This window comes from Giraffa tippelskirchi, chromosome 2, assembly GCF_054371585.1.
Source record: "Giraffa tippelskirchi isolate mGirTip1 chromosome 2, T2T-mGirTip1v1.2.pri, whole genome shotgun sequence".
NCBI classification, from domain to species: domain Eukaryota; kingdom Metazoa; phylum Chordata; class Mammalia; order Artiodactyla; family Giraffidae; genus Giraffa; species Giraffa tippelskirchi.
Genome location: NC_137276.1, coordinates 210907975 through 210935693, shown reverse-complemented (window position 1 = coordinate 210935693; position 27719 = coordinate 210907975). Strand labels below are relative to the sequence as shown.

Below are 27719 nucleotides of genomic sequence, written 5' to 3'. Positions count from 1 at the left end.
ACACAGCGCATTTCAAACAGATGAACATGTGTGAAAGCACATGTCTAATCACTTCTCTGAGGACAATTAAACAATTTCAAACTTTACTGGCACAGAGGAAACTGGTAAGAAGTAAGAAAGTGAGGTAGTGAGAAGTGAGATGACCAAAGTCTTATCTTTTCCACACAAGAGTTTGCAGCTAAGCTTGTAGGTTGCTGATAAGGAATATGATCTGATGTGCATATTAGAAATATTATTTTGAAGAGGCTATGGCATCAGGGGAGGTGGTGAGCTAACTACTTGGGAGAGGGGAATTAAACTATTTTTTTTTAACCTAAAACATAGATATCAGGGTTAAAGAGGTAAAGATGGAAGAAGGAGTTAAGAAGTTTGCCATGTATCTGCCTTGGGAGGTACCATTACTAAAACTAGAGATATGTGAGACAGGTATAGGTCTTGGTCCAAGCAGAGTGAGATGGCTCTGAATTGGGTGAGTTTTGTTTTTACCATTTATCCAGATGTTTGTATAGAATACTTAACTCTACTCTTTAGACTATTAGGTCCTTCAGGGCAGGATCTATAGTGTTTTGTCTACATATTTCCACTGTTCATAATCCAGAGTCTTGCACTTAGCAGTGGAATTGGTAATAAGCTGTCTGTAAGAAGTTCATGTAGGTCTTAGAATGTATTTCGACCTGGCTATGTAGGGGCCCTCCACTGACAACAGACCACCTCTGTAACTTCAGAGGTGAAGAAAGTTCAAGAATGTTTTTCCTTCTGATTTACAGGTTTCAGGCGAACTCGGTGATTGGCATGAAGATAGCCCGGGTAAGTCATGTTCTCTTTTACACAGTGTAGAGTCCCCCAGAAGTCTTTTGCTAATTCTTGTGTCCTGTGAAACAAAAACAGCAGTTGGTCATTAGTTATGATTTAACTAAGATACCTTATCAATTTTTGAATCCAAGAGCCCAGAAAGTACTGAATGATCTTAAGTGATAAAAGCTATCAATGTTGTGCAATATCACTTCTGGAAACAACAAGGTAGGTTTAGATGAAAAATGCCTGGAAATATACATCATAAAGTTTTCTGACATAAGTATCATTTGAGCAATAAAACTATGACAATTTTCTTTTGAGGTGGAAGAAAGGGAAGACTATTAGCAGTAGATTCCCCACAATGTGTTTTTCAACTTCTGTCAGCCTTGTGCTAATGTCATGATTCATTTATGGATCTAACATAATATTTAATATATTTAAACTCAATTCAATTTTTTTTCTGTTTGCTTTTTATCTACTTTGGAAAATGACTGATTTTGTTTCTTTCATCAGTTCCTGTCCAGTTTTAGTATCACTGCAAAATAACATTCTAGTTTCAGCTATTTCTGAAAAGTGAAAACAATAGTTTTCTAATTGGTGGGATTTCAATTTCCTGAGAACAGATAATCCAGAGTACAATTTTTAAGGCATTTTCCCCTACAAAGCTACTTATTCAAATAAAGATATTTTCTGGTTTAATTTTCTGATATGTCTGTATGCTGGGAGCAAGAAAAAGAAAATAAATTGAACAAATTGAGGTACTTTTTTTTTAATTGTAGTGAAAATCTTGCATAAACTTGAGAGAAAAAAGAATTTTTTGTGAAATCATTATTTCAGTACCACGTTTTTTGAAATTGTTTATACTGACATTATATAACATTATTCTAGTTTGGATATAGCTGTAATAGGTTTTTACCCAGCAATAATATGGTAATTTAACATAATAAAAAGAATAGAGAAGACAAATATAAAGAGAATATTTAGATACATTTAACATATCAGTGATACACATCTATAATAGGAAATTAGTCAAGAAGTATAAGAAACTCAAACCAGGTGATGTCCATGATAATTGAGGATAATTAGGACAGAATTCTTCCCAAACTTCTGTTGGATCGAATGCTAAAGCAGCTATTTCAGAACTGCAAACAAGTTAAAATGCAGTTTTATTGCTCTGACTGAAACTTGTTTTTATAACATGATCCCTCTGACTAAAAAGTATTCACTTTGTCAATCTGATTTTAAGGCATTATACACTTTTATTAGGTGGTACTGATGAAGAAATCCTCAAAACATATTTCATGTGTGGGGACAAAAGATAGTGTATAAATGTATAATCATATAGTAGTGGGAGTATGTGAGACCATTTATTTAAAGAATGCTGATTCCAAGTGCAGTGCAAAACCTAACGTGGTTTTATCAGTACTTAGACAAGGGGCCATAGTGCATGGGATCGCAAAGAGTCAGACATGACTAAGCAACTAACACTAGACAAAAAAGTTTCAAAAAAGTCCCCCTAGAAAACAATGAGTACATGTAGATGAATGAAAAAAGAAATGTAGTAGGATACTCTACCAAAATGGTGCGCCATCCATATTTCATGTTTGCAGAGGATGTATGGAGACCATAGTGAGTGTTGCAGTCTTGGTTTCAAGGAACTTCATTCAATCTGCCTTTTGAGACAGTCTATTCCTAAAAATCATAGTCATCCTTCCCTTGCTATTAAGACAAATATCTGGATATCAAATCCTCCATCCAGAGAGAAAATCAAAACAAGATATCATTATGCTATTTTGTAACCATGCAAACTTTTTCACTGTATAAATGGTAACATCTCATACTTGTGACATTTATTCTCTTTGGTAAGAGTTGTTGATTTAGTGGGCAGGATGGACTTTGTATACTTGGCCTATTTTTACCATTTGCTCATTTACATCACAGTAGCTTCCCAGGTGGCTCAATGATAAAGAATCTGTCTGTGAATGCAGGAGGCACAAGTTCAATTCCTGGGTCCGGAAAGTCCCCTGGAGGAAGAAAGGGCAATACCCACTCTAGTACTCTTGCCTGGAGAATCCCATGGACAGAGGAACCTGGTGGGCTACAATCCATGGGGTTGTAAAAGAGTGGGACACAAACTAGGGACTAAACAGCAATAGGAGAATTTGGCACTCATCCTTTCAAAGGGCTGCACATGACCTTCCACTTCATATCTTTCCTTATATCATAGATCAGTCAAGATAGAACCATATTTGAGCACATACGTGTACAGAGTTCTGTAGAACATATTGTAGAAATTACTAACCATGTGAGATCTTGCTCTAAGGAGTTAATTCCGTAAAATTCAGAGAGAGGAGTCAGAATTTAGGTACATAGCTATTAATATAAGACTAACATAAATCATATCATGAATTGCCAAATGACACACAGAAAGGAATATTTCACCCACACTTTTAATTGAGCTTAATCTCATGAGGAACTGAAAATTTCCTGGTGCTCACCTAGAGGTTATGGCAATCTGTAAAATAATAAAAATGGAAATTTGTAGATTTATTTTAAATACATATTAAAATATATTTGTGCTTTTATGGTGATGATGATGAGGCCTAAAAGGATAGTCCATTATATTTTAAGGGACTTGTTCTTTTGTCATTAATTTTGAACCCCTTTGAAAAGGGGCTGTTCCATGAGTTTTCTAATATTTATTCTTTATATGATTTGAATTATATAATTTACAATTGGAAAAACAGTCATTCATTATTTGTCTGTTGCAGGGAAGCAGAGAACTGTGTGCTTATAAAAAGGCTGAATAATAGCTAGACTCCAAAACTATTTTCCTAAGCCACAGTTTGGTGAACACTGTATTAAATCACAGACTCACAGAATATGAAGGGAGGAAGGAATTTGAAGATCACCTAATCCGGCCCCAGCATTTTTACAGATCCAGAAACTAAGCCCAGGGGATTAAGTGGCTCATCCACAGTCACAAGCAAGTTAATAACTGAACCTGAACCAAAACCCAAATATTTCGTCTCATGATCAGTTTGTTTCCCCAAATTGTCTCGGTTCTCTAAATACCATATTTTTCATTTTTTGAAAAGTTATTATAACCGCATTGTTCAAAATTTATAGAAGATGTAGAGTGAAAAATACAGTTTTCACTCCTTGTCTCTTTTATCTACTTCCCACTATCTCCTCTTTCCACACTCCCTTATCCAAACAAAACATTGCGCCTTCAAAACACTGATTAAAATCACCATGTTATTGAGGTTTTTCCATGCCCACCCCTCCCCAAACTGAAACCCACAGCCCTAGTACCCTAGTTTCTCCGTAGAATCAGTATGTTCTACCATACTGTATATTTTACTTTTTTCACATATGTCATGGGGATATAATATTTGTCTCCACAGGCATAATGTCAGAAGTCTATTTTGCTTGCTTTTGGCTACAGATAAGGTACTAAAAGAGAAAGATGATCTCAGAAAAGTGAGGGCTTTCAGAAAATTATTTTATCTTTTTTTAAACATTGAAGTATAAATGATTTTGACATTACGTTAGTGTTAGATGTATAATATAACGATTCAGTATTTGTATATATTATGAAATGATAGCCATAATAAATCTACTTAAGAAGTATCACCATACATAGTTAATGAATTTTTTTCTCATGATGTGAACTTTTAAGATTTACTCTCTTAACAAAATTTTCAAATATACAGTACATTACTACTAATTATAGTCACCATGCTGTATATTACATCCCTGTGACTTTATTTTATAAATGGAAGTTTGTTCCTTTTGACCCCCTTTACCTTCACCTATTTTGGCAGGGCTTTGTTCAATGTTAAGTGAGACTCAAGAGGCCTTGCTTGCTTCTAAGCCCTTGTCATAATCAAAAGATCCTCCCCTAAATGATGATTGTTGTTGTTGTTTTTTAGTCGTTAAGTCATGTCTGACTCTTTTGCAACCCCATGGACTGTAGCTTGCCAGGCTCCTCTGTCCACGGGATTTCCCAGGCAAGAATACTGGAGTGTGTTGCCATTTCCTTCCTCAGGGGATCTTCCCTGCCCAAGGATTAAACCTAGGTTTCCTCAAAGCTCAGTTGGTAAAGAATCTGCCTGCAATGCAGGCGGCCCCAGTTCGATTCCTGAGTTGAGAAGATCTACTGGAGAAGGGCTAGGCTACCCACTCCAGTATTATTGGGCTTCCCTGTGGCTCAGCTGGTAAAGAATCCACCTGCGATGTGGGAGACCTGGGTTCGATCCCTTGGTTGGGAAGATCCCCTGGAGAAGGGAAAGGCTACCCGCTCCAGTATTCTGGCCTGGAGAATTCCAGGGATTATACTGTCCATGGGGTCACCAAAAGTCAAACACAACTGAGCGACTTTCACTTTCACTTTCCTGCATTGGCAGATGGATTCTTTACCACTGAGCCACTAAGGAAGCCGAAAGGATGATAAGCATGTGGAAAAGACTTAGACCCACAGACTTGCTTCCTGAAACAGAGCTTCTCTATCCATGCAGCAGATTCTCGAGAATTCCAGAAAATTAAAGATTATTGTCTTAGGATCTGAATTTTTTGTATTATGGTAATGGGTAAAAAAAAAAAAAGTATATATATATATAGTATTACAAGTTTTATGTTTTATATATTTATGTTTTAGTTGTCATTTATAAATGATGTTCTTTGGCTTCCAAACATTTTAAAAGAGACAATTAGGAAATTCGTCTTTCAGTCTTTTCCCTATCTTCTCTTTCCTACTTTTTCTTTTATTATTATTATTATTATTATTATTATTATTATTATTTGGTCTGGGTATATACCTTAGCCCATTGATTTAACTCTAATCTTCATGTTTGTTTTGCAGTTACATATAGTTAAAGCTTTACTGCATTTATTATTATGTTTTCACCAATCTTTCCTTCATTAGTTGAAGACTCTTCCTTTAGTGGTTTTCTTAGATCTCTTGAGAGTAAAAATCCATGTCTCTTTTATATTTAAACAAATATTTGTAACTTTTATACTTGAATACAGCTATCTGAATATAAAATCCATGTCCTATGCCTTCTCTCTTTAAGTATCTTTTAGATATTGTTTCACTGAATTCTGATATTGAAAGGTTCTGTGAAGGTAATTTGAGACTATTTGATCTGTTTTTACCTTTACAAGTATTGTGAGACTGTTGCTTGTTTCTTTAGCTTTCAGTGTTTTTAATACACTGTGTCTTGGTGTCTTGCCCTTTTTCTAGATCAGTTTTTTTTTTTTTTTACAAAACAAGAGGTTCTTTTTTATTATGAGAAGACAGTTCCTACTACATGAGTTTTTCCACTATAGTAAAATATATGCAACATAAAGTTCACCATTTTAACATTTTAAAATGTATAGTTCAGTAGCATTAAATACATTCACATTATTGGACAACCATCATCACCCTCCACTTCCAGAATTTTTTTATCTTCTTAAAATAAAATTCCCATTCCCTCCTCCCCCCAACCTCTGGCAACCACTACCCCACCATCCTACTTTCTATCTCTATGAATTTGAGTACTTCAGACACATTACATAAGTGAAATCATACGGTATTTGTCCTTTTGTGATCTTTAATGAATTTGTAAAAAGTATACCTCTAAATATGTTTTCCATTTGTTTTGTTTTGTTTTCTTGATCAGGGACTCCAATTATGCATACATTGAGGGTGGTGGTTTAGTTGCTAAGTTGTGTCCGACTCTTGCGACCTCATGGATGTAAACTGCCAGACTCCTCTGTCCGTAAGATTTCCCAGGCAAGAACACTGGAGTGGGTTGCCGTTTCCTTCTGCAGGGGATCTTTCCAACCCAGGGATCGAACCCAGGTGTCCTGCATTGCAGGCATATTCTTTACCAACTGAGCCACCAGGATAGTCCGATAGCATTGAGGATACTTCCACCTAATATAAATAGCTAATATCTTAAATTATTTTTAAGTCTTTATCTTTCATTTCCCTCATTTTGATTCTAATTTATCCATTTTTTTAGTAACCATTCTTCTTTGCAACCTTCATGTTTGTCTTTATTTCTTCAATTTTTTTTCTATTTCTTTTCTAAGATAAGACAGTTCATGTTTCAGCTCACACATTTTTTTGACATCTGTTACCTGAGTTCATCTGTGTTTCTAGACTAATGTTATAGAGGTTCTTGTTTCATGAAGTTGTTTTTCTCAATGCACACTGAAATATTTGTTCACATTTTTCATAGGCACCATGGCAATGAGTTTACCCTGTGGTGCAAACCTTTATGTTTTAAGCTTCATTTTGTATATTATCTTTGTATAGATGCTGTTCTAGTTCTTTTTGTACTATTCATCACTGAATGAGTTGGAGTTTTCCTGGACAAGCAATTTGCAGGGATTTTTCTGTAGAGTTAGATATATGAGAATATTCTTAAAATTTTCAAAATTCAAAGGATCTCTCCTCTGCTTATCTCTCTAGACTACTTTTTGCTAAAATTTCTCTTCTGAGAAATATTTTTTTTAGCCCTCTCTTCTGTCCTTTCATCCAAATCATTCAGCTCAGGGTGGAAAGCAGGTTTATCATCAGTACTTCCCAGACTTGTTCCCACCCTCATTTCTGCAAACAATGGGTAGTTTCACAGCTCACAATGAACCATTTGCCTTTACCAAAGAAACTATTTCTGTACTTTCTAAAATATGCCACTACTGACCAATTCTGTAATTCTCATATTATTCCCTGCAATTTCTACTATGTACCTTCTCAATACATACTTTTCAATTAGCTTCTTAGTTTCCATGAAAATGCAGTTAGAAGGTTTTTATTATCATTGTAGTTTTTGCATGATTTCTAAGTTGAAAGGGAATTTAGGTGCTGACTCATGCAGGCAAATTCTCTTAGTAATTTCTTAGCTCCAAAAAGCCATATATGTTTCAAACTGGAAAATAAATAACCTTCATATGGTATTATATAGTAGTTGAAGTTAGATTCCTGACATTATCTGGGTTGTGCTTCTTGGGTCACATCTAATATTATCTTTTATTTATTTACCTTTTTTAAAAATTTCTGGATCCCACAGAGTGCTTATTTGTCAATACTAGGTATTTAACTGGCAAGAGTGAACGTCGACATTCTAGGAATCAGTGAAATAAATGGACTGGAATGGGTGAATTTAATTCAGATAACCATTATATCTACTACTGTGGGCAGGAATCCCTTAGAAGAAATGGAGTAGCCATCATGGTCAACAAAAGAGTCCGAAATGCAGTACTTGGATGCAATCTCAAAAATGACAGAATGATCTCTGTTCGTTTCCAAGGCAAACCATTCAATATCACGATAATCCAAGCCTATGTCCCAAACAGTAACGCGGAAGAAGCTGAAATCGAATGGTTCTATGAAGACCTAGAAGACCTTTTAGAACTAACACCCAAAAAAAGATGTCCTTTTCATTATAGGGGACTGGAATGCAAAAATAGGAAGTCAAGAAACACCGGGAGTAACAGGCACATTTGGCCTTGGAGTACAGAATGAAGCAGGGCAAAGGCTAATAGAGTTTTGCCAAGAGAATGCACTGGTCATAGCAAACACCTTCTTCCAACAACACAAGAGAAGACTGTACACATGGACATCACCAGATAGTCAACACCAAAATCAGATTGATTATTTTATTTGCAGCCAAAAATGGAGAAGCTCTATACAGTCAGCAAAAACAAGACCAGGATCTGACTGTGGCTCAGATCATGAACTCCTTATTGCCAAATTCAGACTTAAATTGAAGAAAATAGGGAAAACCACTAGACCATTCAGGTATGACCTAAATCAAATCCCTTATGATTATACAGTGGAAGTGACAAATAGATTTAAGGGACTAGATCTGATAGACAGAGTACCTGATGAACTATGGATGGAGGTTCATGACATTGTACAGGAGACAGGGATCAAGACCATGCCCATGGAAAAGAAATGCAAAAAGGCAAAATGACTCTCTGAGGAGGCCTTACAAATAACTGAGAAAAGAAGAGAAGAGAAAAGAAAAGGAGAAAAGGAAAGATATTCCCATTTGAATGCAGAGTTCCAAAGAATAGCAAGGAGAGGTAAGAAAGCCTTCTTCAGTGATCAATGGAAAGAAATAGAGGAAAACAACAGAATGGGAAAGACTAGAGATCTCTTCAAGAAAATCAGAGATACCAAGGGAACATTTCATGCAAAGATGGGCTCAATAAAGGACAGAAATGGTATGGACCTAACAGAAGCAGAAGATATTAAGTAGAGGTGGCAAGAATACACAGAAGAACTGTACAAAAAAGATCTTCATGACCCAGATAATCACGATGGTGTGATCACTCACCTAGAGCCAGACATCCTGGAATGTGAAGTCAAGTGGGCCTTAGAAAGCATCACTACAAACAAAGCCAGTGGAGGTGACGGAATTCCAGTTGAGCTATTTCAAATCCTGAAAGATGATGTTGTGAAAGTGCTGCACTCAATATGCCAGCAAATCTGGAAAACTCAGCAGTGGCCACAGGACTGGAAAAGGTCAGTTTTGATTCCAATCCCAAAGAAAGGCAGTGCCAAAGAATGCTCAAACTACCGCACAATTGCACTCATCTCACATACTAGTAAAGTAATGCTCAAAATTCTCCAAGCCAGACTTGAACAATACGTGAACCGTGAACTTCCAGATGTTCAAGATGGATTTAGAAAAGGCAGAGGAACCAGAGATCAAATTGCCAACATCCGCTGGATCATGGAGAAAGCAAGAGAGTTCCAGAAAAACATTTATTTCTGCTTTATTGACTATGCTAAAGCCTTTGACTGTGTGGATCACAATAAACTGTGGAAAATTCTTGAAGAGATGGGAACACCAGACCACCCGACCTGACTCTTGAGAAACCTGTATGCAGGTCAGGAAGCAACAGTTCGAACTGGACATGGAACAACGGACTGGTTCCAAATAGGAAAAGGAGTACGTCAAGGCTGTATATTGCCACCTGGCTTATTTAACTTATATTCAGAGAACATCATGAGAAACGCTGGGCTGGAAGAAGCACAAGCTGGAATCAAGATTACTGGAAGAAATATCAATAACCTCAGATATGCAGATGGCACCACCCTTATGGCAGAAAGTGAAGTAGAACTAAAGAGCCTCTTGATGAAAGTGAAAAAGGAGAGTGAAAAAGTTGGCTTAAAGCTCAACATTCAGAAAACTAAGATCATGGCATCTGGTCCCATCACTTCATGGGAAGTAGATGGGGAAACAGTGGAAACAGTGTCAGACTTTATTTTTGGGGGTTCTAAAATCACTGCAGATGGTGACTGCAGCCATGAAATTAAAAGACGCTTACTACTTGGAAGGAAAGTTATGACCAAGCTAGACAGCATATGAAAAAGCAGAGACATTAGTTTGCCAACAAAGGTCTGTCTAGTCAAGGCTATGGTTTTTTCTGTAGTCATGTATGTATGTGAGAGTTGGACTGTGAAGAAAGCTGAGTGCTGAAGAATTGATGCCTTTGAACTGTTGTGTTGGAGAAGAGTCTTGAGAGTCCCTTGGACTGCAAGGAGATCCAACCAGTCCATCCTAAAGGAGATCAATCCTGGGTGTTCATTGGAAGGACTGATGTTGAAGCTGAAACTCCAATCCCTTGGCCACCTCATGCAAAGAGTTGACTCATTGGAAAAGACTCTGATGCTGGGAAAGATTGGGCGCAGGAGGAGAAGGTGACAACAGAGGATGAGATGGTTGGATGGCATCACCGACTTGATGAACATGAGTTTGGGTAAACTCTGGGAGTTGTTGATGGACAGGGAGGCCTGGCTTGCTGCAATTCATGGGCTCCCAAAGAGTTGGACACGACTGAGCGACTGAACTGAACTGAACTGAACCAATGTTTTTCAGAATCTAATTGATGAGTGACTGGTGGATATTAAATATCAAACTGATGCTCATCTTACACAAAATATGAGAAATTCTCTACTGACCTAAGAAACTTTGGACTAGTTAATTGCTTCTACGTAATCAGTCAATACTTTATCTACTCACATATTTCTTAATGGACTTGTATAAATTGTAGAGCAATTATTGTAAATATGACCATTGACAGTCAACAAATTTAGTCAACAATAGTGCTGACATATAGGAATAATTTCCATACACTTTGAGAAGTGCATTTTACCTCAGCATATAAATTTAATTTGATGTGCCAATCACATTCAAAACAATGGTATCGTAAATGCTTTATATTTTTATCTGGATCCTAGAATTAGCACAGTACTTATTTACAACTTTTCAGTGTAACTATTCATTTTTACCTAGTTCAATAGTTTACAAGGTTTCACTCTATGGAAATGAGCTAATCAATAAATTATTGAAAATCTTTGATATTTTCTTGATAGAGGAATACAATGCCCCATACATGGACATCCCCCTAGCAATTAAATGATTATCTATTTTAACTTTTTAGTTTTCTTGCTCTATCTTTATGCAACATTTAAATTGATGTGATATTAGAAAATCAATTTGTGTAATTACAAAGAGTTTTCTAATCTCTGGATTTGTACTGATATGTAATCGTCTCAAGATGAAATAAAAGCCCTTGGTTAGTATGCTGAGTAAAAAGATGTCAGTTTTCAATTATAATCCAGTATAAAGTAACCCTACTGAACACTGTACTTTGTGTTAATTATCTTGATTTAATTGCTTTTTTATTAATCTTAATAGTTAACAAATGGAATCTTATCTGCAATTAATTTTTCAAGAAGCATTGTAGAGGTTTACCATCACTATCCTTTTTTAATTTTGTTATAACAAATATGAATTGCAAAAGCATTTTACATTCTTTACTGATGCATATTTTAAAAAATATTTCAATTCCTACTTCTTAAGAATAAAAGTGTTTTCTTGATGAAAGATGAGATAAATTCTTAAATATAATATTATTAATATTTGTTATTACTAGAATATTTACAACATCAAATACAAAGGCATTATTTGACTTATTTCTATGTAAGAAAAAATATAGTATTTCCTCATATTCCATTTTGTCATGTGGGGTATATATGCATGCATGTATATTTAATTGAACTTCCAAAGTAATATGTTTATAATTGAGGAATAAATAATCCACATATTATACTAGAATCTATTAAAGTTCCATGACATTTAGCTCTATATTCCACATGGTGCTTACTACAATGTGTGTATGTATTATATATATATATGTATATATACATATACATATATATATATATTTTTTTACATATGTATTACAGTTGTCTTCCCTGGTGGCTCAGTGCATAAAGAATCCGCCTGCAATGCAGGAGACCTGGATTCAATCCCAGGGTCAGGGAGGTACCCTGGAAAAGGAAATGGAAATCAGCTCCAGTATTCTTGCCTGAGAAATCCCATGGACAGAAAAGCCTGAAGGGCTACCATTCATAGGGTTGTAAATACTCGGACATCACTTAGTGACTAAACTAACTAAACTCTACATTACACAGATACAAATTTAATATTAGTCATAACTTTCAAAAATTTATAACTGGGAGAACGTAAGTACCCTCATAAAATCTACATTCGTATCATTAGGGAAACTTTAAAAAAAAAATTATGTCCAAGTATAGTTGATTAACAATGTTTGTTTCAGATGTACAGCAGAGTGATTCAATTATACACATACATGTATCTATTCATTTTCATATTCTTTTGCAGTTAGGTTGTTATAGACGAGTGAGCAAAGTTCCTTGTACTATACAGTTGGTTTCTGTTTGTTATCTATTTTAAATATAACAGTGTGTATGAGTCAATTCCAAAATCCCATTTTTTTAAATTGAAGTGTAGCTGATTTACAGTATTGTGTTAATTTCAAGTATACAGCATAGTGATTCAGTAGTTTTGCAAATTACATTACATTATAGGTTATTTCAAGATAATGGATACAATTCCTTGTGCTACACACACAGCACAGCACACAGTATATACTTGTTGCTTACCTATTTTATATATAGTACTTTAATCCATTAATCATATACCCCTAATTTGTCCCTCCCTCTTTCCTCTCCCCTTTGGTAACCACAAGTTTGTTTCCTATACCTTGATTACTGTGGCAGACAGCCTCTAAATTGGCCCCCAATAATCCCTGTCTCCTAGTATTCACAGATCTGTATAATCTCCTCTTCTTAGGTAGGTTGGGTTTACTGATTCATTTTTAAAAACTCTTATTTCTTTCTTCATCTTTATTAAAGTATAATTGAGAAATGAAAATTGTATATATTTAAGATATACAACTTAATGTTTTGATATATGTCTGCATTGTGAAATAATTGCCACAATCAAGCTAATTAATATATCCATCATGTCACATGGTTACCTTTTGGATGGTGAGAACACAAGACCGTGATAGCTCAGTTGGTAAAGAATCCACCTGCAATGAAGGAGACCCCAGTTCGATTCCTGAGTTGGGATGATCTGCTGGAGAAGGGATAGGGTACCGACTCGAGTATTCTTGGGCTTCCCTTGTGGTTCAGCTGGTAAAGAATCTGCCTGCAATGCAGGAGATCTGGGTTTGATCCCTGGGTTGGGAAGATCCCCTGGAGAAGGGAAAGGCTACCCACTCTGGTATTCTGGCCTGGAGAATTCCATGGACTGTATAGTCCATGGGGTCACAAAGAGTCAGACATGAATAAATGTCTTTCACTTTCACCATCGACAAATTTCAACTACGTAATATGGTATTGTTAATTATAGTCACATTGCTGTACATTAGATCTGCAGAGCTTATTAATTTTCCACAAATGAAGCTTTGTACTCATTGATTGACATCTTCTCATTTCCCCTTCCTCCCAGCCTCTGGTAACTACCATTCTAGTCTCTGTTTTTATGAGTTTAACTGCTTTAGAAGTGATAGGGTGGCGATTTCAAGATCAGGTTTTTGAGACTGTACCTTCCATCTGTATATTCTCTCTTTGTCTCTCTCATATTACTTGAGCTGGCAACAGCTAGTTGCCATGTTGTTGGCAGCCCTGTGGAGAGGCCCATATAGAATGTTGGAGAAATGAAGCCCTCAATTCAACAGACTGCAAGGCACTGAAGCTCTCCTATAACCACCTGAGAAGCAGATATTTGAGCCCTACATGAATTCTAAAATGTAGCTCTGACCTACAGCTTAGCAGCCTCGTGAGAGACCATGAGCTAGAGGCACCCAGCTAAATTGTGCCCAAATTCCTGACTCACAGAAAGTATGAGACAACAAATATTTGTTGTTTTAAGCTGCTAAGTTTGGTGATAATTTGTTATGTAGACACTTGGGCTTCCCTGGTGGCTCAGCGGTAAAGAATCTGCCTGTCATAGCAGGGATGCTGGTGCGATTCTTAGGTTGGGAAGATTCCCCAGAGGAGGAAATAGCAACTCACTCCAGTGTTATTGCCTGGGAAATCCCAGACAAAGGACTCTGGTGGGCCACAGTCTATGGGTTCACAAAAGAGTCAGACATGACTTGGCAACTAAACAACAGCAAATAGACAACTACTGCAATGACCAATAACCTAAAGTAAGACTGAATAGAACATTTATTCTAAACATTCATAATTTTAAAGTACATTTTCTAATATAAATCTGAAAGTTAATAAAATGGGAAAATAAAAGTATTTTTTAACACACGAAGTTATTATGAGTTATTACAGAAAAAATATTTTTTTTCATTTGATGTGTAGCTGGTTTCAGAATTGTATCAAAGAAATAGTTTATCTTCAGCTCTTTCTTAAGCTCCAAATTTGTACATACACCTACCTACTCAACATGTCTACCTACCTGAATGCTTTGAAGCTGTCTCAAATTGAACATGTTTGTAACTAGTATGATTATAACATGATCTTTTCCTTTTCCAAACCTGCTCTTCTCTGTGTTTCCCCTCTTAGTATATAGCCTCATCATGCCTCCATTTCTACATTTCAGAAAGTGAGGAGTTATCTACAGATGATAGCCCTTATAGTAAGTAGGAGACAGGTTAGTTTGCTCCAACAAAGTGTATGTAATTTGTGTGTGCTTAGTTGCTCAGTCATGTACGACTCTTTGCGACTCCATGGACTGCAGCCCACCAGATGCCTCTGCCCACGGAATTTTTCAGGCAAGAATACTGGAGTGGGTTGCCATTTTCTCTTCCAGGGAATCTTCCTGATCCAGGGGTTGAACCGTGTCTCTTGCATCTCCTGCATTGGCAGGAGAATCCTTTATCTCTGTGCCACCTGGGGAGCTGTGTGTAATTTAACATGGATTAAATAACATAGAAGCACATTTCTCTTTCATGTGGTTTCCAAATAAGTGGTCTGAAGAGATAAGTTGTTGAGGCAGCCTTGCTATCATCAGTACATGACCCCTCCATTTTGGAGTTCATAGCAGTTTTTCAAGTGCTGACCACCTCTCTGTGGGAAAAGAGGATAGTCAGGGAATAAAACACATGATCAGATAGTACTATGTATCATTCTTGCTCACATGCCACTGGCCAGAGCTTAGTCACAAGGACACATCTAACTACAAAAGGAATTATTAGCTGGAAATGTTTGCCCACGAGCCCAGGTAAAATCCAAATGGGCCAGCATGGTTTGGGATGAAGATTATGGACTCTTAGGGCAGACAGTCTGGCTTCAAATTCCTCCTCTACCACTGGCCAAGCTCTTGGGTAAGATAATTTGCTTCTTTCTGTATCAGATTCCTCATATGGAAAATGTGCACAATCTCATCTACTTCAGAGAAAACTATTTAAAAAGTATTTAGAACTGGGCCTGGTACACGTAAGTCTTTTTCAGCTAAAATGAGTATAGCGGGAAATAATATATATTGCATCTCTTAATAGCAGGAGATAATAGGTACTCGTGGACAGCAAACACCGAAATTTCAATCCCTGTCATTTATCCTCCATATTTAATGTCACCAAATTCTGTTAGTTTTTCTTCTTAAACTGTCCCCAGGTCTGTTGTAACTGTTTTGAATCTACCCTTCCTTCCCTCCACCCTGAAATCTGCTCTCCAGACTCTTTCCAAACTGAAAGCATAATCATTTCATTCTCCATCCATCATTATCCATGGTTTCTCAAAGCTTCTCAGGGTTTTTAGAAGGAAAGAAACAAGCAACGAAGAAAGGAAGCAACGAAGGAAGGAAGCCTTGCAAGGCTGCATACCCCTGGGCTCTGCCTATGCTTTCAGCTTCCTCTTTCCCAGTCTCTCAGCACTCTAGGTGAATGTGCCTTATCTCTGTCTACTTTGTTGCTATACCAGGTTTCCTCTAGTCCCAACGTTCTTGCATGTTTTCTTACCCCAGCGTGGAATGTACTCACTCCTCTTTCAGTCGACTAATATTCTTTTTTTGTTTGAAATTTAAATTAATTATCACTTCCTTTGTCAAGTCTTAGTAACCACCTAAATAAGGCCACTTCCTGGTTTATAGATGGCCATCTTCTCACTGTGTCCTCACCTGGCACAAGGAGCACAGGAAGTCTCTTTTCTAAGAGCACAAATTCCACTTATGAGGGATCCATTCTCATAATGGAATCACTTCCCAAATACTTCACTTCCAAAGGCCATTCTCTTGGGGTTAGGATTTCAACCTGTGAATGTTGAGGGGGACATAAAAAGCAATCCATACATGTGGATGAAGCCGTCTTGTACCCTACAGGCAAGCCCATTTGCTACATGAATGGCCCTGGGTGAGTGTCATCACTGCCATATGCATAAGAAGAGTCAATCATCTCAGCTCTGACTTGACTCACAAATTATGATGTACTATAACAATTGTTGTTTTAAGCTTCAGAGTTTCTGGGTTATTTGTTAAGTAACAATAGTTAACAGTAGCCTAACAGGAAATACGCTTTTCTCAGAACTGTCCTGAAACTTCTAATCCTTATATCATAAGAGTAGGTCATAATTCACCTAAAATTTACTAAACATGTTTAGTAGAACCTACTAGCATCATTGAAGCACATAATAATTTAGCTCTGCCATGTTTTCCCCTCTAAAAAAAAAACTCTCCTAAACTTTTATTCTAGAGTGTACTGATAGCTAGTTTAGTTACCTACATTTTTGCCAATAATGCTACATGTTTTTCTCTTTATTTACAAATTTAGTACAGCTGTACAGGCTTACACTTGAACAATGTGGGGGTTAGGGTAACTGTCCCTATCTGAAGTCCAAAATTCATGTATAAATTTACAGTCTGCCTTCATATGCATGGCTCCATATCCATGGAACTATATGCAGGCATCATATAGTATAGTAGTTTGCATCTTTTGGAAAAACTCGTCATATAAATGAACCCACATAGTTTAAACTTGTGTTGTTCAAGGATCAATTGTATTTTAAATACGATTTTAAATGCAATGTGAGTGAGAAACTAGTAAAAATGTTCATCCAGGTGAGAATCAGAGAAAAATGAAGGAAAAGACATTAAAGCTAGAGAGACAGTAAATGTCTAGCAGTTAACTTCTAGACTGCTTTAAAAGTGAAGTGAAAGTGTTTGTTGCTTAGTCGTGTCTGACTCTTTGTAACCCCATGGACTGTAACCCACCAGGCTCCTCTGTCCATGGGATTCCTCAGGCAAGAATACTGGAGTAGGTTGCCATTTCCTTCTCCAGGGGATCTTCCAGACCTAGGGATCAAACTCGGATCTCCCACATTGCTGGCAGATTCTTTACCGTCTCTAGACTGCTTTATGCTACTTTTTAAGCCCTTATACTGGCATCTGTTTGCTCCAACTTCCAAAGTTTAACTAATTTCATTATATGAATATGATTTTTTTCTTTTAGTTTGTGAGGAATTTATTTTAAAATAATATTTTATGTATTGTGAATTATTTTAAAATTTGAATTTTCAAAACATTTTTCCCATGAAGAGCTCAGTTCTACTTGGATAATACCAAAGGATTAAAGGTTGAAAATCTAGTCAGGTCAAACATCATTCATGGAGTTTTATCCAGGAAGTGAGATTTCAAATCAAAGGGATTCTTCACAATATTTAAGTCTATGTATCTCACTTTGCTGACCAGATGTTCTGATGTCCTTGAAAATTCTCTGATGCTCATCCAAACAGATTGCTCACTTCAGTATCTCTGAAAACATAAACATGTATAGAACTTTCCTTCTTGATTATTCCTTATAAATTTATTTACTTTTTTTTTTATCATAATCACCAAAGTCATCCTGTGAATAGCCGTGGTCAATTTCTTCCTCAGTGGCATAAAAGAATCCAACATTTAATATTTATACAGGCAAACTAATTTCTATGAGTCACAGTATATTGTGAATCTTTGTCTTACAGTACAGTACCCATAAAAAATGTGCTATGTAAAGGTATTCTTTCTTTTATCTCTACTTCAGGTACTGTTTCCTGAATTTCTAACAGCTTTTCTTTCTTTCTTTTATTTTTTTCATTATTTCTTTGCATTTTAAACAAATTCACTTATGAATCTGGTGACCAAACATAGCATCTTTAACCAAAGAACAGGGTATCTGGTTTTCTTTCAAACAGACAAGAACATATTTTTCTTTGGAGTGATCAAAGGGACGGGGCAGTTGGCAAATTTCAAAGCATGATTGTATGTTAAACATTATCCTATTCTCTCTAAAGCCAACTGCTGAAAGAACTCATTGGCTAAAAAAGAGTTTTACTTTTTTTTTTTTTGGATAAAGTTTTTAATTTTATGTATCTGGACAGTTATAAAATGGAATTCTTTCTTGTGGTTCCCAAATAATAAATTTCATAGATGTATATGGCAGAATGACAACATTAAACTTATAGTACATTCCCCAGGAACCAAAAAGCTGGCATCCTGCTGAGGTGTCCACAGTTGGAATCCACAACTGAAAGGTCTGTGGTGATTCCTAACCAACAGCAAGTGCTAGAAGGTTTTCTCTCCAAACATCCCTCATAAAAGACAGATACGTGTGCATTGTGTATGTGTGCTCAGTTCCACAGTCATGTCCTACTCTTTGCGACCCCATGGACTATAGCCCACCAATGTCCTCTGTCTATGGAATTTTTCTAAGCCAGAACACTGGAGTGAGTTGCCATTTCCTACTCCAGGGTAGCTTCTCAACCCAGGGACCGAACCCACTTCTTTTGTAACTCCTGTATTGGCAGGCAGATTTTTTTTTTACCAATGCACCACTTGGGAAGCCCAAAAAGACAGATACAGAGCATCTCATATTTGAAGATCCCTGCTTGCCTGCTAGCAAAACTATCTGGAAAGCACCAGGATAGCACCTACAGCAAAAATAGTCCCCAATCTAATTCATATGATTTTAAAAACCAAAAAACAAACAAACAAAAAAACCCCAAAAAGCCTACTAATGAACTTCCAAATGATTCAGCTTCATCCCATCTTCAGTAGGCCAGCAACTGACTTCTTTCTTGTTTATGGATTTCTGGTAATATTTTACTTTCTTTCACAAGTCAGAGGTACAATCATGAACTAGGAGAAAGAAAAACAGCATACGTGGTTTAATTCTAATTTAGTGGGTTTTGCTAAAAACAAACAAAAACAGCTGAGAGTAAATGTAGGTAGGCCTGGGATTGGTGTTCTATTGAAATTCACTTACAATGCCTAGATAGCATTAACTCTTGTGTCACCTAAGAAATATTAGTCTAAGTTGCTTAAGGCATTTTGTTCAAGTAGCAAAACAAACCTCCTTTTCACTGTGCAAAGCCTATGCTTTGAAGCTATGGGAGCAAGAAAAAAAAGAAACCTAAAATAATCTCTGCCCTTGATATATTTTAGAAGAGAGAAATGTCTGTAGATGATGGTACATAGCAGAGGTTTTACATGGTTGACCAGTTCTCTCAGAAACAGAAATGAGTAAAAGGCAGAAACATCAATTGCATTTAAACTGGACTAATGTCTTTGGAATCAGAATAGCCTGAAATCAAATCCTGGGTAAACCCCCTAGCAGCTGGTGTTGCCTTGGGGCCTGTTACTTAACTTCTCTAAGCCTCACTTTCTTTACCTCTTTAGTGGGGATCAAAGAACACATCTCTCAGGGTGACTGTGAATATTACATTACAGCAGTAAAATAAATTCTGAGCAACATGTCTTACATGACTAACTTTGAGTTTAAGTTATACAAACTTTTATTTAAAATGAAGGTATTTTACTGAACTGGAACTGACAACACCTTAGTAAAAATTTAATAGCTAACATCAGAATAGGAGTTTCCTTAAATGGTAACATTTCCCTAACTAGAAATTTTGCTGAGCTTAAACTGTCACATTATTAAAAAAAAAAAAAGATATTGTTGGCTGATGTACAGTAAAATTTAAAATCAAAACTTGAAAAATATTTCAAGATGATTGAATTTTATCTGATTGTTTAGTAGGGCAAGGTACAGCCCCCACAGAGTGCTAAGTTGGAGACATAGGTAAGCAGTACCCTACTGCATGCCAAGGACAGATGTTTGTAATCAAACTAAGCTAACTGCAACTTTCTGAATTTCCTGGACTTATCTGAAAAAAAATCTGAGACCTTGTTAAATGTGTGAGGATTATTTGGAGTGATATGAAAGTACTAACAAAATGTAATGGAACTATGACACTGTAATTTGAGTAAGGTACAGCTCAATCGTGCCCAGATCTTTTCTCTATTGGTACTTAAAATTGCAAGCAATGTTATAAACTTTTTATAGGATATATAAAACATTGCCGTACGTGATCTTCAGGGTGACTGTTTCCAATTATCTGTTATGTTTCTTCCTGATTATTCTTCTTACTAAACTTGTTGCATGTCAGCTCTAGTTATAAGATTATTCAAAACAGAGGTTTTAAATATCTATATGCATGTATTTAAGTTCTTCTAAAGAATTAGAATTTAGTGCTGAAACTTGCTATGATAAAACAGTAGTAACAAGAGCAATGATGGGAAAAGCAAAATGTAAAGAAATACTGGGCTTGATTTGTAGAAGTGAGTTTCTTTACATTCATTTTGCTATTTTGTGGTGGAAAGTCACTGAAAGTGTTTTTTTCAGGAAGCTTGTTTCTGCTAAAATAAACATAGCTGGCATTCATCTGGTCTTTTACCTAGGAATCACTCTATGCTACTTTAGCCACCAGTAATATGTAAGCATCATTTAGTAATAGCATAATTTACCCATGTATACTTGTCTAATTATAATCTTATTAGCATACCACTTTCCCCCAAAGCTAGAATGGGATAAGAAACAGAGAAAGGTGAAGAGAATGACTAATGAACCATAAAAGTTACTTTATGGTTTATTTAAATAAAATCTAATCTTATAACAAAAAATTAGAGTTTCTCCGTCTTTAGGAAATAGTGTCATTTAAACAAATGTCTTAGAGTGACAATATGTAGCATGGGAGATACAGAGAGAAAATCACTGAGATCAAAAAAAAAAATGAGAATGAATTTTTAAATCTCATTAGGAAAAAGAAAGCAAATGACCTAGAGAAAGAGCAATCTATGACTTTAAAAACAGTCATCAAATAAACCACACTGCTTCTAGAATTACTCACGCACCAATTTAGCACCAGGATGGTCATATCTTGCACACCACTCCCCTAAAAGGGACATTTTTTCTTTAAACAATTATCTGCTAAAAACAAGAAAAGCCGTCAGTCTAAACTATATTTCTGAACATAGTAGAGAGCTAATGGTGACAAGTTAAATGTCAAAAGTTTGATTTTGATCAAAAGGATATAAATGTTTAAAAGCTCTGATTTGATAAATTCAAATAGTGCTCCAATTAACAATTAAACATATAAAATGTTGTAATAAAAGGAGAAATGATGATAGTAAGATGTGTATACATTTTAGTAATTTCAAAATAATTGGGAATGTTGAACTATAAAGAATGAAAGACGGTCAGTCATGTCTGAATCTTTGTGACCCCATGAACTGTAGCCTGCCAGGCTCCTCTGTCCATAGAATTCTCCAGGCAAGAATGGTGAAGTGGGTTGCCATTCCCTTCTGCACACTATAAAGGTGTTCTCATAAAATGGCATTCATATCTGTCTCTGAAATACAGATATAATTTTATCTGCTTCTATGTAAGTAAGGATGGATATTGGGAAAAGTAAACAGGCAAACTGGGCTTGTTGGCTCAGTGATAAAGAACCCACTTGTCAATGTAGGAAACACAGGTTTGATCCCTGAGTTGGGAAGGTCCTCTGGAGGAAGAAATGGCAACCCACTCCAGTATTCTTGCCTGGGAAATGCCATGGGCAGAGGAGCCTGGTGGGCTACAGTCCGTGGGAACGCAAAAGTGTTGGACACGACTTAGTGACTAAAATAACAAAAACAAGCAGACTACTTCCAGCACACATAGAAAATCAAGTCAGGAAAGAATGATAATGTCTGTACCTACATGTATATTCAGGGGGAGAAGAGAGTTCATCCATGTATAGCAAGGTTATGAATTAACTGTTGTAGGAAGGTGACTGTGTAGAATCTGACTAATCCACTGTTCTCAAAGATGAAACTTCTAAATTCGCATGGTTGTTACAAGGTGATAGAAAGGAAATCAAATAAATAATAAACTGAAATGAGTATTATCTAAGCAGCTGTTAATAGATGTGACAGTGGCAAAAGGAAACATGGGGAAAGAGCTAGGGACAGAGACAGGGACAAAACAGTCTATGTAAGTAGAATTCTTACTAGCTCAGGGGCCTCAGAAACATTTTAGACTCCGAAGTGATTCATGGGAAAAACTAAAAGTGATTGCAGCTTCCATGTCTTTTCTGGTTAGTAGTCAAGATGGCTGACTGTGGGTATGGATAGGAAGCAGTCTTTGTGGTAACTGACTTGGTTAAAGTGACTTGAAATTTTTTATAGGTTTACTGCTCAGAAAAAGATATTAACGGGAGGAGGGTCAATGATGTATCATTTATGAAACATTTGCCTACTTAACTCCTAGAACAAAATAGATAATTGCTGTTTAGTTCTCTTTCTTTTATACATACATACATACATATATATATATAATTATATATAATATAATTATCTGTATATATTATATATATAATATATAATGAGAATTGAGAATGTTGAACTGTAAAGAATGAAAGATGGTCAGTCATGTCCGACTCTTTGTGACCCCATGAACTGTAGCCTGCCAGGTTCCAAATATACAAAATTCATTCTGTATATATAATATAATTATCTGTATATATATTTAGTTGTAGTATATGTGTGCAAGAGTGCAGGCTTAGTCATATTTGACTCTTTGGGACCCCATGGACGATAGCCCATCAGGCTCCTTTGTACATGGGATTTTCTATGCAAGAATAATGGAGGGGGTTGCCACTTTTTCCTTCAGGGGATCTTCCCGACGCAGGGATCAAACCAGCATCTCTTATGTCTCCTGCATTGAGCAGACAGATTCTTTACCAGCTGCGCCACCTGAGAAACCCCTATATATATTTAGTTATTGTATATATATTTAATTGTAGTGTATCAGTTCAGTTCAGTTCAGTCGCTCAGTCGTGTCCGACTCTTTGTGACCCCATGAATTGCAGCACGCCAGGCCTCTCTGTCCATCACCAACTCCCGAGTCTATTGTAGTGTATAGTTAGTTTTATATATGTATATTTAGCTCTATATATACATGTATGTATATATAAATATATATTTTGTTATATATGTGTATATTTAGTTCTAGACAAGTCATCTAATCTTATGATTCTTAAATTTATTCATCTATAAAATGATGCTTATTTATGGTACCTTTTTGAGGAATCAAGTATTTGGCAATTTTTGAGTCACCTACACTGTAATTAGAAATCATGACTGAAAATACTTTGTGTTCCTCCCAGAGAAGATTCACTTTAAGGGTAGTATTGCTTCTCTTTTACCTTTAAAGAGCCTCTTCAGACTTTTATATAATCCAACATGCTGGCAAATAAATAAATAAATAAATAAATAAATAAACAATGACCTAAACAGCAAAATAGCATTTAAGTTTAACTCTGTTGCATTACTTAAGGGTTCTCGAAGAATAACAGACACCAAAATAGTATAAAACTACCTTGACATTAAGGGATCATACAATATTCATTACTCCAACTAAAATAATGCATAATAGAAGCATTCAGCACTTTCTAAACTAGTTCAATTTCGGTTTGACTGATGACTTTGGAGCCTTTGTTTATCTAAGTGTACCAACGTCAAGGCAGAGAATACATATATTATTAAACCATTAACTCTGTATCTGCTTAAGCCATCCATTTTTGAAAGATCTAGTACTGTTAGGCTTAGACAAGTCAATTAAATTAACCATTTTGAGTCATATTTTATACAGTAATTATTTGAAATATCAAAACTGAAAGCAAGTTTTATCACCATTTTACTTTAAAACATAAATCACCATTTTACTTTAAAAACAAAGAAAGAGCTTTTGCAAAAGCACTTCAGAAAACAAACAAACAAACAAAAATACCCCCAAAACCAGGAGTGAGATGTAAAGAAGTTGGGATCAGGCATTTTAGGCTCCAAGTCTATGACATTGGGCCTTCTCCCTATTCTTGGTACTAGGTGTCTAGCCAGAGTTAGGGTTGCTCCTCATTTAAGTATAATTAAATCTGACTTGAGCTAGGAAAATCTAGATTCTTAAAAATATATAGAATATAAAGTTTGTGCTCAGTTTATGCAAAAATAAAATAGCTAAAATCTAGAAGACAGAGCATAGTGAGAAAAAAGAAATTTAAGATTGGCATTACTCATATTAGGTTTAGTCAGCATCCTAGTATCAGGATGTTTGATTCTGGTAAACATTAGAAACACTGGCAAGATTTTGTCATCCATTCAAACTTATGCACAAGTAGGCAGAATCATATGAATAAATTTCAAAGGAAAGGAGAATGAAAAATGTGGTATGTATGTTTATGAAAGTAGAAGTGAAAGTGTTAGTTGCTCAGCTGTGTCTGACCCTTTGAGACCCTATGGACTGTAGCCAACCAGGTTCCTCTGTCCATGGAATTCTTCAGGCAAGAATACTGGAGTGGTTAGCCATTCCCTTCTCCAAGGGATCTTCCCAACCCAGGGATCAAATCAAGGTCTCAAGCACTGCAGGCAGATTCTTTACCATCTGAGCCACTGGAGAAGCCCATGTATGTTTATATAAAATACCAGAAGTCTGACAAAATTATATTTTTGATTCTAAATTCTTCTTTTAGTACAAAATTAATGTCAGGTCCTGGACTTCCACAAGGACTATTTATATTTGTTCAAGAAACCTCAAATTCATGACTGCTAATATGGCATGAAATTGTCCACATGAAATGGAATAAAGCATTACAGAAATATTTAAGTGATCCTTCAGACACTTAATGAGAAATACTGCTTAGCTGATAATGTCAGAGAGTAGAAGCACAAAAATTCTCAGCTGATTTCAGTTGAATCATAGCAAAAGTGTTAGTCGAGCAATCTCATTTATCTGCTTTAGGTGATTTCTTTTTTGCATACTGACCTTTATTACATGACTTGGCAAAATTGCATATCACAAAATGGCAACAGCCTCTAGAGTTTGTTTTGAAGGTTCCAAACCTCAAATATTAAATTGATGAATGCTGTGGTACATTGCAAAGCATTATATTTCAGAGACATTTTATGAATTCCATTTTGTGTTTCACAAATCAGTTTCTAATCAAATTCAACATTCTCTGGAAGATCTTATACTACATAGTAAAAAATATGTGTTAAAAAATTACTTCCTGAGAGAGAGGTGGGAGAGCACTCTGTTAGCACAATGCTTCTTTAGACAATTTAAAGGAATCTTGATCAAGAGGAAAGTAATATATGTATACATATGGTCGATTCATGCTGTTGTACAGCAGAAATTAACATAACATTGTAAAACTATTATATTCCAATAAAAATGATCTAGGTAAAAGTATATATAGACTATATATGTATTTATGCTAAAGTAAATTCCTGTTGACTATATCCTAATTTATTTTTTGTATATGTATATGCTTCTGTTTATATATGCCCTTAGGATGGGGAGCAATCTTAAGAGGGTTGTCCAATACATTGTCACCTACTAGGGTTATTCGATTTATCTCAAGTACAATAACTACAATATCATAGACTATTAGAATTGGAAATAATCTTTGACTCATTTTGCCTATCTAAACTTTGAAGTATCACTGCAAACTTCCACACAGGTTTTAGTCCAGTCTCTGTTTGAACATATCCAGTTTGTTTTTGAGGAAAATGATCTGTCCTGTGAATCTGAAGTCCTAGAGTCAGAGGTCCATTTGTCAAGCTCCCAGGCTTCTGACTTTTTCTTCCTTTGACCTTTTGTGCTGGAAAGACAACTGCTAAGATCTCATCTGACTCTCAAATTTTATGACTATCTCAGTCTCTGAGAGCCCAGGAATCTAATCAAAACCTGCACTGCTCTTGGGGTTAGAGGATATTCTTCAGGTCCAGCTGAAACATCCCTCTGGTCTTTCAGCCTCCATTCTCAGAATCATCTCTCTTGGTTTTTAGAGTCACAGTTAGAACATGAATCCTGACACTGCTCAGGAACAAGTTCTAAATTCTAACACTCTTTAAGAGCCAGGGGCATTCTTATTTTATGTGTAACAATATTCTTTTGATGAAAGTGAAGTCAGTCTTTGGCGCTCTTCTTAAAGAAGCTAAAACAAAAGGGGCCATCAAATACACTCTCTGCTGAATTACACAAACTATTATGTATGATGGAGTGGACCCCCATCAGTAGGCATGGAGATCACCTGGAATGTCCAGATGGTTCCTTAGAATGAGGGTTTTCAAAAGCCCATTGCTAGACATATGTGTCTGGTTAGAATGTTTAACCTTCATGGTCTTTAATCATGTAGCATTATGTGAAATGCCACTGGCTGAATGGCTTGATGGAGTGTTTTGAAGCTGTAGAGTTTCCAATCTCCTGGCCACCACCCGAGGCCCTGCAGACACTGGGAATGTGGGCCCTACAGTTTGAGTGCCTCTCTATTGGTCTATGAGAAAAGAGGGCAGATGGGAGTCAGCCTTCACATTGTGTGGGATGGGCCTAAGGAGTGCTGTGAGCAAAAGAGAGAGTGAGAAAGAGGGAGCAAGAGAGAAAGAGAGATCAACTGCTTGGATGGGCAAGGAAATACCTGTTCTGATTCTTCCCTAATTGTTGATAATCTCAAAAATATTTTCCCCTCAAAATTAAGTTCATGTGAGGAAGATCCTTCTGGGGATTTTTAATTCTCTGAGGGTAAAAATATTACCTGGCATGGAAGTTTATTACTCTATATGCCATAAGTAACGAAAAAGCCAGTAAGGATTAAAAGTCCATCATTGTTCATTTTAAGGGCAGCTGAAGTATATGGGGAATGGCTTCATAGTAGGAGACACTCACTCCCACCAGCCTGTCCTGACACTGAGTGTTGACTCTGCCGCTATCACCAGTTGCAAGGATTTGAACTTCTCTGAACTTCAGTATTCTCATCTGTGAAGCTGGAATAATTTCAGGGTTGTGGTGAAAACTAGAAAAAATAAATAAATAAACTATGCCAAGAGCTTGTCATGGTGCCTGAAACTTAGTCAACTCATAAAGCAGAGCTATTATTAACTCTTTATTCGGATTATAATGATGGTAGAGTGCTTGTTAGGAATGTTGACAATCTTTTAGCGGCTGAGCTTGACCCAGGACCCTTCTGTGTGTGTAAATGCCTTGTCCTGTACGTGGCCATGATTTAGGCCATTTCAGTTTCTGTCTATCTGACTTGAAGGTTTGCTTGAGGTTTTATTTTTTTAAAAATGTGGTCAGATCTTGCTTCTGATACTTCTGAAGAGCTCTGAGGCTTGATGGCAACATCGATTGCTCACTTTTCAGAGTCCTAATTCTATCCAAACAGAAGCATCTGAGTTCTTTCATGTACTGGGGGTGGTGGTGGTGGGAGGGGGGGCGTCCAACATTTTTGTTGTTGTTGTGGAAAG

The 27719-nt window shown here is 36.3% G+C and overlaps 1 protein-coding gene and 1 long non-coding RNA gene across 5 annotated transcripts in view; one reads left to right on the top strand and one right to left on the bottom strand.

Moving 5' to 3' along the window:
- LOC145539140 (uncharacterized) overlaps positions 1–27719 on the top strand; it is a 526738-nt gene that overhangs the window by 456702 nt on the left and 42317 nt on the right. For 3 of the 4 annotated variants that reach the window (XR_014077598.1, XR_014077601.1, XM_081572668.1), the window contains one exon: positions 768–807. Coding sequence is in view for 1 of the 4 variants with exons in the window: in XM_081572668.1 (XP_081428794.1) it covers positions 768–807 (40 nt within the window). In the remaining 3 variants the exon portion in view is untranslated. Of the gene's footprint in view, positions 1–767; positions 1540–27719 lie in introns of those variants that run through there. The other variant, XR_014077596.1, reaches the window with a different exon arrangement.
- Positions 62–26278, bottom strand: LOC145539142 (uncharacterized). The gene is made up of 5 exons (XR_014077604.1): positions 25237–26278; positions 23496–23663; positions 21291–21366; positions 19112–19235; positions 62–871 (listed from the first exon to the last, which is right to left on the bottom strand). It is a non-coding gene; the product is annotated as an uncharacterized LOC145539142 (long non-coding RNA).